Source organism: Hemiscyllium ocellatum, chromosome 1 (genome assembly GCF_020745735.1).
Source record: "Hemiscyllium ocellatum isolate sHemOce1 chromosome 1, sHemOce1.pat.X.cur, whole genome shotgun sequence".
In the NCBI taxonomy this organism is placed as follows: domain Eukaryota; kingdom Metazoa; phylum Chordata; class Chondrichthyes; order Orectolobiformes; family Hemiscylliidae; genus Hemiscyllium; species Hemiscyllium ocellatum.
The window spans coordinates 159,428,979-159,445,499 of record NC_083401.1 but is presented as its reverse complement, the minus strand read 5'-3'; the positions used below and the strand labels follow the sequence as shown (position 1 = coordinate 159,445,499).

Here is a 16,521-nt window from a genome sequence, read left to right as displayed (position 1 = left end):
TTTTAGGGCCTTGGATAGAGGTGAGGGAGGAGGTGTGGGCACAGGTTTTACAGTTCCTGCGGTGGCAGGGGAAAGTGCCAGGATGGGAGGGTGGGTCATAGGGGGGGCGTGGACCTGACCAGGTAGTCACGGAGGGAACGGTCTTTGCGGAAGGCGGTAAGGGGTGGGGAAGGAAATATATCCCTGGTGGTGGGGTCTTTTTGGAGGTGGCAGAAATGTTGGCGGATGATTTGGTTTATGCGAAGGTTTATAGGGTGGAAGGTGAGCACCAGGGGCGTTCTGTCCTTGTTACAGTTGGAGGGGTGGGGTCTGAGGGCGGAGGTGCGGGATGTGGACGAGATGCGTTGGAGGGCATCTTTAACCACGTGGGAAGGGAAATTGTGGTCTCTAAAGAAGGAGGCCATCTTGTGTGTTCTGTAGTGGAACTGGTCCTCCTGAGAGCAGATACAGCGGAGGCGGAGGAATTGGGAATATGGGATGGCATTTTTGCAAGAAGTAGGGCGGGAAGAGGTGTATCCAGGTAGCTGTGGGAGTCGGTGGGTTTGTAAAAAAATGTCAGTGTCAAGTCGGTCGTCATTAATGGAGATGGAGAGGTCCAGGAAGGGGAAGGAGGTGTCAGAGATGAGCAGCCCCAAACGGACAGGTAGGAGAGCCAGCAGAATCTCTAAGGTCTAAAACCTCAGAATGGAGGTGTCCTCAGAGGAATGAAAATGCAGTTTCGGAGTGGGAAGACACTCTGGATCAAAGGGCACCTCCCACCAGTTGAATTGATGAGGCTGCACGGGTTATCCTTTCCCTTGTGGTTTCATCCTTAAAGCGTGATGCCTCCAATTCCTGTAGCCCATTTCACTCCTGCAAGGAAGCTGCATCAATATAGCTGTGGTTGGGGTCTGAAACAGCCAAGGGATCTAATTTCAAGATTATCTCTCTGTCTCCCAGAAGAGCAGCAGGAATGCCATTATTTGACCCCCTATTTTTCTGGCACCACCGTCACCACAGGACAAGGAATATTCCTCATTATTTCACTTTTAATGTTTTAGGTAGAATTCGTGCTTTTTAAAATCTTACTCCGTAATCTTAAGATGATTGAATTAACCTCTATTTTCTTTAACTATTTCATATCAAAATAGATGATATGAAATGAGCTAATGAATGAATGAAAATAGATATATTAAGAATGGTGGATATACTTAGCAAGTTCGGCACCGTATGTGGAGAGAGAAAGAGTTGACAGTTCTGGTCTGTGAATTCCATCAAGCTGAGAAAATGGAGAGATTAAAGACAAAAGATAATATGGTAAAGCACCAAAAGGAGCAATAATGGGATAAGTAATGAAACAAGGAATGTGTGTGAAAATGAAATGTGAGTTGCAGTACAACAGACATCCAAACTCAAAGATTAAGAATGAATCAAGAGAAAACAATACCTAGAAAAAACACAAAACAAAATGGGGAAGAGGTTATGATCTAAAATTGTTGAACTTGAATATCGAGTTCTGGGACAGTGAAGTGACCACCTGCAAGCAGTTCTTTCTGCTTGGATTGAGCTATGTTGGGAACATTTAACAGGTCAAGAAAAATGTTAGAGTAGGAGGAAAGTGGACAATTGAAACAGTAGGTTACAGGAAGCTCACATTAGGAGACTGAGGAAAGGTGTTCAGCAAAACAGTTACCTAGCCTCCACTTGATTTTCTCCGTGTTCACATCATGAACAGTTGACCGCATTAAAAGTGCAGCCAAACTGCTGCTTCACTTGGAAGGATTGTTTGGGACCTTGATCAGTGAGAAGGGAGGTGATGCACTACTGTGCTTGCATATGAAAGGGAAGAGAATGTGGTGGGTTACTGAGGACTGGACCAGAGTTAACAGGAAGAATGGTCTTTTCAGAATACTGCAAGAAGAATGCAAGGGAAACCCTAAATTAGTTTAGAATGTACAAGGGGGAGTATAAAAGGCAGAATAAAAAGGAAAGCTAAAAGGGGATATGAATACACTGGCAGGTAAAATAAATGAAAACCCTAAATTGTTTTACAGATTACATTAAGAGTAAAAGGATAATGAGGGAAACGTTAGGGCCCATTAAGGACCACAGTGGTAATTAATACGTGAAGTCAAAGGATGTTGATAGGGATTTAAATTAATACTTTGGATCAACATTCATTAATCAGAAGGATGATATTAGTATAGACATCAGGGAGAAGGTTATGATATAATTAAATAAATTAGCACACACAGATTGGAGGTCCTGTGTCTCCTGCCAGGTTTAGAAGTAGATAGATCTCCAGGACTAGGTGAAAGGTACTACAGGTTGTTGAGTAAGGCATGGAAGATCTAGCAGGGGCACTTACAAAAATGTTCAATTCCTGTCTGGCTACAGGAGAACTCCGAGGACTGCAGAACATGCAACCTAGTGCAATTATTCAAGAAGGGAGGAAAGGATAAATCAGGAAACCACAGGTTGGTCACTCTCATTTCGGTGTGGATAAACTTTTGGAAACAATTCTGAGGATCAGAATTACCTGCATTTAAAGAGGTAGGGATTAATCAAGAACAGTCAGTGTGGTTTTATTAATAAATCAACACAAAGACTTTGAAGATCGTGCCATAATTTTGTAATACCATGAATCGTCCAGCTGATTTGCACATTAATAGCAATATTTACTACTATGCTAATACACATGTTCCCAGAAAGATCTGGCCCAATGTGTTTACTTTGCAGTTTGCATGTAGCGTTCATATCCAGGAACACAACTGTCTCACTTGAAACTATTCCATGTCAATTAAAATAAAACAAAGAACTGCAAATGCTGGAAATCAGAAGCAAAAACAAAGTGCTGAAGAAACTCGACAGGTCAGGCACCATCTGTGGAGAGAAAGCAGAGTTAATGTTTTGGGTCCAGTGACCCTCCTTAATAGCCTTGAGTAGCTAAGGAGATAATAACTCATGCTAATTTAATTTAATTATCATATGTGTTCTACACCCAGACAGCCCAATTCTGTTCTGATTGTTTTGTGAATTGCCAGAGAAAGTTATGTAAATATTTGTTTACCTTGATACCTGCTATTTTGGTTACTGGAGTCTTTTAAAACTTATTCTGTGGCTTCAATAGACTCAATAATCAGTCATTTTTATACAAAGTGAAGGTTGACATCAATAGCTATCAAACCAAACTTATTAACTGGCACCAGATAATCAAGTTGTCCCCATAATCAATATAAAACACACTTGAAGTAACAGAAACATAAATAACGTGTAACAGTGATGTATTATGACACAATCAGTTAAATAATAATGCAGTGCCTTAAATAAAACTCACTGGCAGAGAGCCTTTTCACTGACACCCTCAACTGATTACTCAGACATCGCAGTAGCTCATGCTTTTTTTAAAGTTATTCATTCATTCACAGGTCGAGGGTGTTGCTGGGCAGGCCAACGTTTATTTGCGGAGAAATTGACTTGAAATGGAAACTGTTGATATTTTGTGTGGCCATTTGATTGAACAAATATATTTACATCGATGTAAATAAATTTTAAAAACTATAATAATTGAACAAAATAATACAGTAAACTTTGTGGTATTTGAGGTGTCTAAATTTGGCCAATATATCGAGCCTACCAGTTCATGAGTTGCCAGTTATAACAAAGTTTATGTATATAACTATGACGTGAATGTGCTGGTGTTGGACTGGGCTAAACAAACTTAAAAATTACACAATACCAGGTTATAGTCAAACAGGTTTATTGGAAAATACAAGCTAGGTAGATAGTCGGGGCTACCTGACAAAGGTACTTTCTTCCCTTCCTTCAGGGTGGCACGGTGGCAGAGTGGTTAGCACTGTTGCCTCACAGCGCCAGAGACCCGGGTTCAATCCCCGCCTCGGGTGACTGACTGTGTGGAGTTTGCACGTTCTCCCAGTGTCTGTGTGAGTTTCCTCCGGGTGCTCCGGTTTCCTCCCACCTCCCACAGTCCAAAGATGCGTGGGTCAGGTGAATTGGCCATGCTAAATTGCCCGTAGTGTTAGGTAAGGGGTAAATGTAGGGGCATGGGTGGGTTGCGCTTCGGCGGGTCGGTGTGGACTTGTTGGGCCGAAGGGCCTGTTTCCACACTGTAAGTAATCTAAACTAAAGTCACAGTAGAAGGAAAAGCCAATTGAGAGCTGTGTTTGCAGGAAAGCCACACAACTGACCAGATACTCAACTACAGGAACAATCATCCCAACACCTGTATCAGAACATTATTTAAATGAGCCACAACACACTACTGCACCCAGGAACTTGTATACATATTCGGGAACAATGGGTACTCAATAAGCGCAGTGTCACGAACGTGGTGCTGTAAAAGCACAGCAGATCAGGCAGCATCCAAGAAGCAGTTTGATTTCAACTCAATAAGCGCAGGCAGCTGATTCTGACACAACAGACCTAAACAAGAAGACAATGCATCCAGAAATTCTAACCATCCTGCCATACATTAATGACATCTCAAAGATGACGACCAGACTACTCCAGCCCCTAGGCATCATGGTAGCCCACAAACCTACCACCACACTGAAACAGCTCCTGATTAATTTAAAGGATCCTGTACCAACAACTAACAGAATGAATGTCATAAACAAAATACCCTGCAAAACTGCAACAAACATTACATTGGAAAGACGGGCAAGAACCTAGCCACCAGGATACATGTGCACCAAATAGCCACCAAAAGACATGACCACCTATCACTTAGTACCCATACACACAGACAGAGAGGGACACCAGTTTGACTGGGACAATACATCCATCCTGGGACGGCTAAACAAAGACGCACGGGAATTCCTAGAGGCCTGGCATTCAAACCAGAAATCCTTTAACAAATGCTTTAATTTGGACCCCATTTATTAACCTCTCAGAAAAAGAACCAGAAGTGATATCACCCACCACAACAGACCAAGACACACAAGTAGCAAGCGGGACAGAACACCAACGCTTCACCAGAGGCTCTCTGATGATGTTACCTAGCATGGTGACGAAACATCTGAGAACAACCTTCCAGCCCAGAGACCAAACTTACAACCTGTTCTACAGCACAGTTTACATTATTATTTGCGCTGCTTGACTGTTTGGTTATTCTTATTTCTAAGGAATTTTAAATGATTTTAATCATCGCAAGATATTGCATTTCAAACGTTTTGATCAAATGTTTGGCTTTAAGTTGCTTATAAGATTGTAGGAAAATGTGTGTCCAATAATAAAGTACCCACACATATGTGGTTCAACCATTTTGACAGAATAAGTCATTGTACATAATTGAGAATCTCAACAAATTTAAACTCTGATACTCCAGTGATTAAACATGAGATTTACTAAGCAATAGAGGTGCAGGACAGATCAGGTTCAGTCCACAGCTATGCTGAGTTAACTGCTTCCAACCAAGGTCAGTCATAAAGATGCAGTTTCCATGTAATGGAAATGATCACTAAAAATATGTTTAACTGCAAATAAACTTTTTAATAGACAGATGGGAGTTATTTACTGATTCTTATGTTACTTAAACAGAACAAACTTTTCACACAGATGGTGGTAAAGATTGCAAAGCTTCCTTGAAAGACGTGTTTGAAGAAGAACATACTTCTACAGAATAAAATCTTAATGCTCTAATTACAGAAGATAGGAATTTATACAAAGTGAGATTTGTTTTTAGAACTCAAGGTGCTTTGTGTGCTCAGAATTACATTCCACTCTCACGATAATGCAAACCTTTGGGGAGACAAACATCTTCCGTATTCTCTTGTTAAACAATCAATTGCAATCAACTGTGGTCTTGTAACATTATGAATGCAAATGTTCATTAACAATGCAAAGCAAAAACAACCAAAAAAATCAGTAGTGAACAGGTCAAAATCATATTCAAAATGATATGATTTTCTGCCTAGGCATGAAGTAAACCCTGAACAATTACATGAAAACAATGTTCACGCGATGTATTAGTTTATGATTTAAGAAATGGGAAAATAGCTACTCTTTTAAATTGCATACCTCATTATGAATCAGAAGCTAGTCTTGATGTGAAATAATACTAAATTGGTGCGAATGCATACTATGTGACTAGACCTCAAAAGTGAACGACACACTTGACTTTCTTAAGCTAATACCATAAGCTACTTTTACATCAATGCACACCCAACTGCTTTACATCAGCATAAAACTGACACAGTCTTGGTCATTTTTAAAAATACTTACACACACTTTAAAATGGTAAGATAGACACTGTGAGATAAGGTCTAGGGCTTGTTTAATGGTAGCAGGGTTCACTGGTGAGTTCTTCTTAAATCAATTTCTGCTGCTTTTTCGAACTGTAGTAAGAGTTCAACATAGGTGGCATAATGACCGAGTGGTTAACACTGCTGCCTCACATTGCCAGGGACCTGGGTTGGATTCCTGCCTCGGGTGACTATCTGTGTGGAGTTTCCACATTTTCACCGTGTCTGCATACTCTCCCTGTGTCAGTGTGGGTTTCCTCCAGATGCTCTGCTTTCCTCCCACAGTCTCAAAGGTGTGCATTTTAGGTGAATTGGCCATGCTAAATTGCCCATAGTGTTCTGGAATGTATAGGCTAGGTGCATTAGTCAGGGGTAAATGTAGAGTAATAGGGCAAGGGAATGGGTCTGGGTGGGTCACTCTTCGGAGGGTCGATGTAGACTTCTTGGGTCAAATGGCCAGTTTTCACACTGTAGGGATTCTGTAGGGATTACCCATCAACAAGGCCAATAGATCATTGTGTATGGGGCTCACTTTGCAAATGACACCAAAAGCATCATGATTTAAGTGGCTCAACTCAGTAAATATTGTGCAAATCTGACAATGTCAAAAACAATCCATTTATCAGGGGTTATTAAAAAAACTTCCCTTTTAATGATTGAAGAAAAGCATTTAGATTGTGTTTGATGGATCATAAATCTCCTCTCCATTTGCTGATGTCAGTCCTCTTCAGTGAAAAATGGCAGAACTTTGTTTACGATAATGAAAAATGGAAACCTCAGTTTTCTTTTTGCCACTAGTTTCAAGGTGATGATGCATCTTCGAGCATGGGGATTACATGCTTGAGTTCCATTTGTTGGGTATCTAACAAAGTACTGTAACAATATTGACAGAATTGTGCCAGTTAACAATAAACAGCAGATCAATAACTACTGAAGATGTATCCATTGGCAGAATTTTATGCCCTCTCTCACGGCAGAAGGTGGGAAGGGCATTTATTAAGTGGGATGGTGGTCTCTCCAGAACTAAGTTAGGGACCATAGTCAGACTTCCTGCCCCACCACAGTTAACGTCCTTTGTGGAAATTTAATGACTATGTACAATCACTTATATTAACCTAATTGCAATGTGCATGACAGGTAAAACTGACTGACTAGTTGGTCATCTCCAGGGTGGGCAGGAGATGAGTCTTTTAAACATAGCCACTCAGCACTTCACCCAAGTATAACATCAGGAAGGTGGGAGGACAGGGTTGACTGAAGCCAACCCCTTGTCCTTGCTGCTGACCACACTCTCCACCTCCTTGCAAAACCCCTCCCATTGTCAATTAGCTGTGGTGTGGTTCACTTCCGGATTCTGGGCACTTTGGTGCCATTCATTCAGGGAGCAGCCTCACCAGTGGTGCTGGTGAGCAAAGAGATGGAGCAGGAGCTCCTGGGAGGTGGGTCAAAGGCACAGTGCTGCCTGATTAGCTCATGGTAGGGTGGACCTTCCTAGAAAGAGGTAACCTGGATCTCTGGCCATTCTCCAGCAGCAAGGAGGATCCCCAGCCCCTCAACAAGAGTCCATCCTCTAATGCAAATCACCACCAATACAAACTAAATTATTTGGAAGATTACTCTGTCAGTGGAGAAAATTTAAAAAGCACTAACATTCTTCTTCTGCACCTCCATCTGCCCAAACCCCTGTTGCAACCAGACTACCTTATACATGGAGAAAGTGAGGACTGCAGATGCTGGAGTACCAGAGTTGAAAAATGTGGTGCTGGAAAAACACAGCAGGCCATGCAGCATCCGAGGAGCAGGAGAATCGACGTTTCGGGCATAGGCCCTTCTAAAGCTCTACCTTTATACATGCACCTTTTCAGGCCAACTGTAAATGTTGACATGGAACATGAATACATTCCGAGATATTCACCAGCCTTGTATTAGGGAAAATGTGGAATTGAAAAATGTGTGAAGTAAGAGTATTTGCAAATCTGTGTGTGCAAAAGAACAAACTGGGATTGGGCACACAAATCTCCCTTCATACATGCCGGCAGTAATTAGCTGACAATGTAATGTAACACTACATGCTAACGATGCTGTGATGTATAATGAATTAAAAATTCTTACAAAGCCCAATGCGCGGTTACTTTCCACCAGTGCCTGAAGGTGTAATCACATTGTATTCAGCCTGAACCAGCACAAAACTGTTCTCCCGTATCTTTCTGACATGCACCAGCTCACCACTCTCTCCCACACTGATGATGCTGCTGTCCGGGTTGCCAAAGGATACCTCCGTGTGTTTCCGACAATACTGGGAGAGAAAATGACGTAACCCTACTGCTAATGCCATGCCGAGGGCAGCAGAACAGCCGAGAAGCATTCCCAACTGAGGAACGCGCAGCTTGGCTTCCTTTGCAAGGCTCCCTTCTCGGCTTGTTACACTTTCTTCCCGCATGCTGTGTGTCACCCCGAGGGACATGTTTCTGGCCACTTGACCCAGATCAGCTCTGGAACCCGAGTTTTTGACCAACTGCAGGAGGTTTGCCGAAGCACGGTGTGTTGTCGGTTGGTTTTCAGTCAGCGTTGGATTTATGTTCATTGCGTTTGAAAATAGTGCAGAGTCCGGAATGGCTTCACTTCCCGGGTTTCTGAGAGTGTCTTTATCCGCAGGTGCCCAGTCCATTTCCTCGGGAGGAGGGAAGTCAGAAAACCACAAGGCGGAATATTGCTGTCCAATTCTTATTGGCAAGGAAAGTGCTGCTGAAAATTCTGAATCCGTTTCAGAAGCGGACCAGGTGCTGACCTTTAAAATGAAATGATGACAGGAATGAAATGGCATAGCACCGAACATGATTGTTGCTGAGTTATTGCATGATGCTTATTACACAATAATCAGGTAACGATTCCATCACAATCATTAATTCTTTGAATTTAACAATTATAAAACTTGACACTTATTTTGGCACCCACCTTTACATTTACCAACTCCTCCATATTTTACAGAAGCTCAGAAAGTGCTGCTCCTAATGTATTCAGAGCAACTGTAATTATTGATTCATAAAGGAAAAGCAGTACAAGGCAAGATGAGCATAAGGTTCTGATTCGCCACAAGTTGCTCAGGATTTGTGTAGCTCTCAGAACAACTGAAAACATTGGAACTTCAGAGTCACAGAACTGGCTGGAGCAAAAGGAGGCCCAGTCAATCCATCATGTCTGCGCCGGTTTCTCTGAGCATTTTAACTTAATCTCCTGCCTTTTCCCCAGAATTCTGGGCATTTATAAAAACACGAGTCCAATGTTGAATGCTTGAATTGAACCATAATTCCAGGTTGTACATTTCAGACCCGAAAAGTTTCTTCTCACATCACATTTGCCTCTTTTGCGACATACTTTAAAACTTTACCTCCAGTTTTTGTTCCATTTACAAATGGGAACATTTTTTTCCCTATCCAAACTGTCCAGACCACCCATGATTGTGAAAACTGCTATCTAGTCCCCCGTTAGCGTTCTCTTTTCTCAGGAAACCAGTGCCAGCTTCTCCAATCTTTCCTCATAACTGAATTGTCTATTCCCTGGAACTATGCTCATAAATCTCTTCTGCATCATCTCCAATGTACTCACACCTTCCTTTGCCATCAGCCTCACCATTGACATTCATTGCATTCCAAGAAATTGCTGAATTAATACTGTAAATGTAATTTAATCTCAATGCAGCCATTTAATGACCCTGCCAAAAGTGATTTATTGTCCTCCCCCTTTTGCACTCCCCATAGCACCAGCAGAAGAAAGGACATGTGAGGCTAAAAGTCAAACAATGGAACATCTACTTAACAGGTTCAAAATTGAAGTGATGAGCCAATTTAAAACACTAGAATTCTCAATTTACAACAATTGCAAATCTTAAAACTACAAAAAATCAGTTTCAAATGGTTGCAAATTATTTCTCAGTTATTTCAGAGACAGTAACAATCGATAACAGAATATATAAAATTAAATATCACTGGACGGTTTGAGTTATGAGGAGGAACTGGATAGGCAGGGACCTTTTTCACTGGACTAGGTGGTTGAGGGTGATCTTATAGAGGTTTATAAACTCAATAGGGGGGAAGATAATGACTTTTCCCTAGGGTAGGGGAGTTCAAAACTAGGTGCATATTTTTAAGGTGAGGGGGGAATTTTTAAAAGGGGCCTGAGGGGCAACTTTTTCACTCAGTGATTCATATGTGGAATGAACTGTCAAAGAAAGTGGTAGATGCAGGTAAGTTACAACATTTAAAAAACATTTGGACAGCTACATAAAAAGGAAATGTTTAGAGGGGTATGAGCCAAACCCAGGCAAATGGGACCAGTTTAGTTGGGAAACTTGGTTGGCATGGACAAGTTGGACCAAAGAGTCTGTTTCCGTGTTGTATAACTCTATGACTCTAGAACAGAACATTAGCAACAGCTTCAATGAATTCTTTAGAATTGTTCTGCAGGCATTCCAGAGAGCTAGCTGTGAGTGAGACTGGGCTGGAGCTAGATTCTATCAGACAATCTCCTCTCAGAATGCCCTCTGTAGTATGTCCCTCACTGCCTTTTGCAGTGCACCCACTACCCTCTGCAATACTCCCCCCATCTGATGCCCTTTTCCACCCTTTACACAGTCATCAGCCATCACCCCACTCCACAATCTCCACTTCCAGTGGATCAGTGGGAAAAATGAACAGAATGCTAATTAACCCTATCCCACAAATTTTACCTTCACATTCAGTATGATTCAGGGAATCAGTCAGTCCCGTCCAAAAAGTTGTGTTGCACTTTAAAAACCCAAACATCCCAACGCCATCACTTTATGGACAATGAGGTCTGAAATGTGAGATTTTTAAAAGCCCAGTCTACATCATTGATCACAAGATTCACCCATCCACCAGTTTTGAGTCCATTATGAACAATACTTCATGGTTATGACCTCATCTAAAACGTTCAGATCACATTTGTTCAAACTTAGTGCTTACTCCTGAGGCCTTCCTTCTGAGGCCTTCAATGACTTACTGCCTTGTGATTATATATGGTGACTGCAAAATACAGCCCAGGAGTTCCCCTTTGTAGAGGAGATAGGAAAGTGCAAATAATTAGATGGATTGACAACAAGGAATTACCTAATCTCCCATCACCTCAGGAACTAGATCTGGGGAGGAATCCCATTGCCAACCTTCCTAATTCACTGCCAATTAAGACAATGTTTTTTTTAAAACTTATTAGAGGCAAGTGCTACTGGCTGGACAGATGTTTATTGCCCATCTCTAGTTGCCCCTTGAGAAGGTGTCAGGTGAGCTGCCTTCTTCAACTGCTGCAGGTAGACCCACAATTCCATTAGGGAGGGAGTTCCAGGATTATTGACCCACCAACACCAAAGGAACAGTGATGTACTTCCAAGTTAGGATGGTGAGAAATTAGGAGGAGACCTTTCCCATGTAATTGCTGCCCTGGCCTCCAAAGTGGTAATGGCTATGGATTTGGATGGTGCTGTCGAAGGAATGTTGGTGAATTTATGCAGTGCAACTTGTAGACTGTATACACTGCTTTACTTTCGTTAGGGCATCGATGCCAGGCTCAGTCCAGGACAGCCTCAATGTCACTTACACCTCTTCTCTGGAGTTCAGCTCTGTTGTCCATGTTCGAACTGAGTATGTAATAAGATCAGATTAGATCATCCACAGTGTGGAAACAGGCCATTTGGTCCAACAAGTCCATACCGACCCTCTGAAGACTAAGCCACCCAGACCCATTTCCCTCTGACTAATCCACCTAACACTATGGGCAATTTTAGCATGGCCAATTCGCCCGACCTTCACATCCTATGGGAGGATACCCGAGCACCTGGAGGAAACCCACGCAGACACAGGGAGAATGTGCAAACTCCACACAGATGATCACCTGAGGCTGGAATTGAACCCAGGTCCCTGGCACTGTGAGGCAGCAGTGCTAACCACTGAGCCAAGGTGAATCATCCAGTCAGCACTTCTGGCTGAAGATTGTTATGAATGCTTCAGCCTTATCATTTGCAATGATGTGGTCGATTCACCCATCATTGAGGATGGTGGTATTTATGAAGCCTCCTCCTCCAGTGAGTTGTATGATTATCCACCGCCATGACTGGATGTGGCAGAACGGCAGAGCTTAGATCTAATCTGTTGGTTGTGGAATGTTTAGCTCCGTTTATCACTTCCTGCTTATACTGTTGAGCATACAAGTAATCTTTTTCTGCAACCTCACCAGGTTGACACCTCATTTGTAGATATACCTGGTGCTGTTCCTGGTATGCCCCCTGCACACTCCATTGAACCAGGGTCAATGGTAATGATAAAGTGAGGGATATGCTCAGCCATGAGGTTACAGATTATGTTAGAGTACAACTTTGCTTCTGTTGTTGGCCCACAGCACCTCTAGAATGCCTAGTCTTGAGTTGTTAGCTCTGTTTGAAATCTGTCCCATTGGTAGAGTGATAGTTCCACGCAACATGGGTAACCTCAATGTGAAAACAGGACTTTGTCACCATGAGGACTGTGCGATGGTTGCTCTTCCTGATACTACTGTAGGCTGATGCATCTTAGACAGGTAGATTAATTATGTTTTTTCCTTTTTGGTAGTTCCTTCATCACATGCCACAGACCTAGTCCAGCAGTAAAATCTAGCCCAAACTCAACCACTGGTGATTTTGTTAAGCTATGATTGGTGATGGACATATTCTGTGCCTTTGGTCCCTCATTGCTTCCTCAAAGCGGTGTTCAACATGAGGGATGACATAAGCTGAGGGTAAACAGTACATGGTAATCAGCAGGAGGTCTCCTTGCCCATGTTTAACCTGATGCAATGTGACTTCATGAGTCAATGTTGCGCACTCCCAGGGCAACTCCCTCACAACTGTATACCTTGTACTGCCATTTCTGCTGAGTATGTCCTGCCAGTGGGACAGTATATACCCAGATAGATTAGTAATGGTGTTATCTGGGACATTGGCTAAGCAACAGGCAACTGTACAGTCTTTGAGACAACTGCCCCAGATATTGGTAAAGAGGATAAGGCAGGGCTGGGTTTACCATTCTGGTTTGTAATGCCTAAGTAGTCCTCACAGTAGCCATTGGCTGGCAGCTTTAGCAATTTGGGACATTGTGGTGTTTGACCAAGGTGCCCACCTGATGATTGGTACTTGATCCAGCAAGCTTTCACACTGGTTATAGTGAGGGCATCTCACTAAAAACACCCAGCCCATGCTTAAACTAAAAAAAATGGGAAAATCATGGTCTTTTTCCTCACCCAAAGAGAAATGCAAACCAAAATCTTCACTTATATTTGTTTGCCTGTATGGATTTGTATTTTTCCATAGGGTACTCATTTATTATGCTTAGGATTCATAATTAAACACTCCAGTTACATTCAGACAACAAACTATAAAATATAAGAAATGCTATAAATATAAAGTGACTACTTACTTGTACAATATCATTGCAATTCATACAAGTTTGAAAGGCTAGATGAAAATCACTATTCAGAGTATCTTCACTAGAAATTGTAAGAAGATAATGATTACTGTTGTTATAGCAAGATTAATTCAATAAGCAACTTGAATAAGTAAATTATTCAAATGTTATAAAGGAGTCTCTTCAAATCATAGAACAGCTGATTTTTTAAAAACCCTATACAGATATTTGTTATCTTTAAAAGCATGACGGCTACCCTGATAAATCATGGGTCAGGGGAAACATTAGATTTTTTTAGATAGTTTCTTCGTACAATCTAGTTTTGTTCCAGTCCACCATGATTTAGGCTCCCTCTCATGCCTAATAAATTATTAATTTGCAGTCAATCTTTTGTGTTTTGGAACTAGATGTGAGGTTACATCAGTGAATGAGGTCATTATTGGAAAGTTCCAAAAACATTCTTTATTTGAACGCATTAAGCATTTGCAGTAGAAAGCATGTGCTAGAGGCACAAACAAAGTTAAATGGTTTTGATCTCATTGCCATTGCAGAAACAAGGTTATAAGATGATCAAGGGTGGGAAAGATATATTCCAGAGTATTTCAGAGAGATAGGCAGAATGGCAAAACCCTGATGATAAAGGGTGGAATAGAGGCATTTGTGAGTAAAGATCTGCCTCAGAAGACCATGATTTAAATTCAATATGATTGGAAATTAGGAATAACAAGAAAAAAACTGGTGGGAGCTGCTTATAGGCCCCCTAATAGTAGTTACAGCCTTGGACAGAGCACTAAATAAAAAAAATTGTAGCTTGTACAAAAAGCAATATGATAATTACGGGCCACTATAATGAACATTACCATTATCAAATTGACAGAAGATGAGTTTGTAGATTATTTTCATAATGTTTTCTTGGAGCAATATGTTGCAATACTAACAAGGAGTAAAGCTATCTTAGAACATAGAACATTACAGTGCAGTACAGGCCCTTCAACTCTCAATGTTGCGTCGACCTGTGAAACCAATCTGAAGCCCAACAACCGACACTATTCCATTTTCATCCATATATTTATCCAATGACCATTTAAATGCCCTTAAAGTTGGTGAGTCCACTACTGTTGCAGACAGGGCATTCCACACCCCTACTACTCTCAGTAAACATCCTACCTCCGACATATGTCCTACATTTATCACCCCTCAATTTAGAGCTATTGTTATGAAGGTGTAGAGGTGTGTTGTAACTTTTAAGAGAGCTGAAGGACTTAGCAAACACAGAGACTGGAAAATTTAAAAGATAACATTTGGTCGAACAGCTAGATTAACTGGGTTGCCTGGATACAGAAACAAATCCAAATTCAGCCAATCAGTTTAAATTATACCCCAATCAAGTTTGAATTTGGTATTTTGACAATATTAATACCAATGAAACAATCTAGGGTGTAGGTTTGCTCACTGAGCTGTAGGTTTGATATCCAGATGTTTCATTACCTGGCTAGGTAACATCATCAGTGGCGACCGCCAAGTGAAGCGAAGCGGTTGTCTCCTGCTTCCTATTTATATCTTTCTCCTGGATGGGGTTCCTGAGGTTTGTGATGATGTCATTTACTGTTCGTTTTCTGAGGGGTTGATGGATGGTATCTAGATCTATGTGTTTGTTTATGGCGTTGTGGTTGGAGTGCCAGGCCTCTAGGAATTCTCTGGCATGTCTTTGCTTAGCCTGTCCCAGGATAGATGTGTTGTCCCATTCGAAATGGTGGGGTTTTTTTTCATCCGTGTGTAGGGCTGTGAGGGAGAGAGGGTCGTGTCTTTTTGTGGCTAGCTGGTGTTCATGTATCCTGGTGGCTAACTTTCTTCCTGTTTGTCCTATGTAGTGTGTGGCTAAGCAAAGACATGCCAGAGAATTCCTAGAGGCCTGGCACTCCAACCACAATGCCATAAACAAACACATAGATCTAGATACCATCTATCAATCCCTCAGAAAATGAACAGGAAATGACATCACCACAAACCCAGAAACCCCATCCAGGAGAAAGATATAAATAGAAAGCAGGAGACAACAGCTTCGCTTCACTTGGAGGTCGCCACTGATGATGTTACCTAGCCAGGTAATGAAATGTCTGGATATCAAACCTACAACTCAGCGAGCAAACCTACACCCTAAACCTCAACCTGAGCTACAAACCTTCACAAACCTTGCAATGAAACAATCTGATGCATTGGGGTATAAAACAGAAAAAAATTGAACAGTTGAGGGAGAACTGCCAAGCCACAAACAATTACAGGCTGCCCGGAGAATAGCTCTCTTAAAGATACCTTTATCAATCAGTGACCTGTGATACAGAAATCAGTAAGCAGAAGAAAACAAAGACAAAGGAAGATACAAAGAGAAGATTCGACAGCTGGCAGGTTTTGAAATTTGAATTTTTTGGTAAACTTTAATTGGGAGGGTTTTATCAGACCAGTATTGTAGAAGGGCAAGTAAAAGTTAGAGAAATTAGTTATAAATAGTTGTTAGTAAATTATTTTGTTAGACTTTTTCAAAAAAAAAGTTGTTAATTTTCACTTTAAATAATGACCTTTGGGATACTTCTTGGCCTGTCAAATTTAACAGATTACCGCATGGGGTAAATCTTTTCTGTATTGCTGGTTTAAGTTGGTGGGGTGGGGGGGAGAGAAAGAGTGATTTACCCCATGTCATAATACTATGTCCCCTTGTGCTAGCCATCACCATCTGAGGAAAAAGGCTCTCACTGTCCACCCTATCTAACCCTCCGATTATCTTGTATGTCTGTATCAAGTCATCTCTCAACTTTCTTCTCTCTAACGAAAAC

General features: G+C 41.5%; 1 protein-coding gene across 1 annotated transcript in view; it reads right to left on the bottom strand.

Annotated features, from left to right (window-relative positions):
* Positions 1-8,370: 8,370 nt before the first annotated feature.
* LOC132819022 (reelin domain-containing protein 1-like) overlaps positions 8,371-16,521 on the bottom strand; it is a 45,161-nt gene continuing 37,010 nt past the window's right edge. The window contains exons 5-6 of the mRNA XM_060830321.1: positions 13,703-13,772; positions 8,371-9,030 (exon numbers count right to left, since the gene is read on the bottom strand). Coding sequence (XP_060686304.1) covers positions 8,371-9,030; positions 13,703-13,772 — 730 coding nt within the window. The remainder of the gene's footprint in view (positions 9,031-13,702; positions 13,773-16,521) is intronic.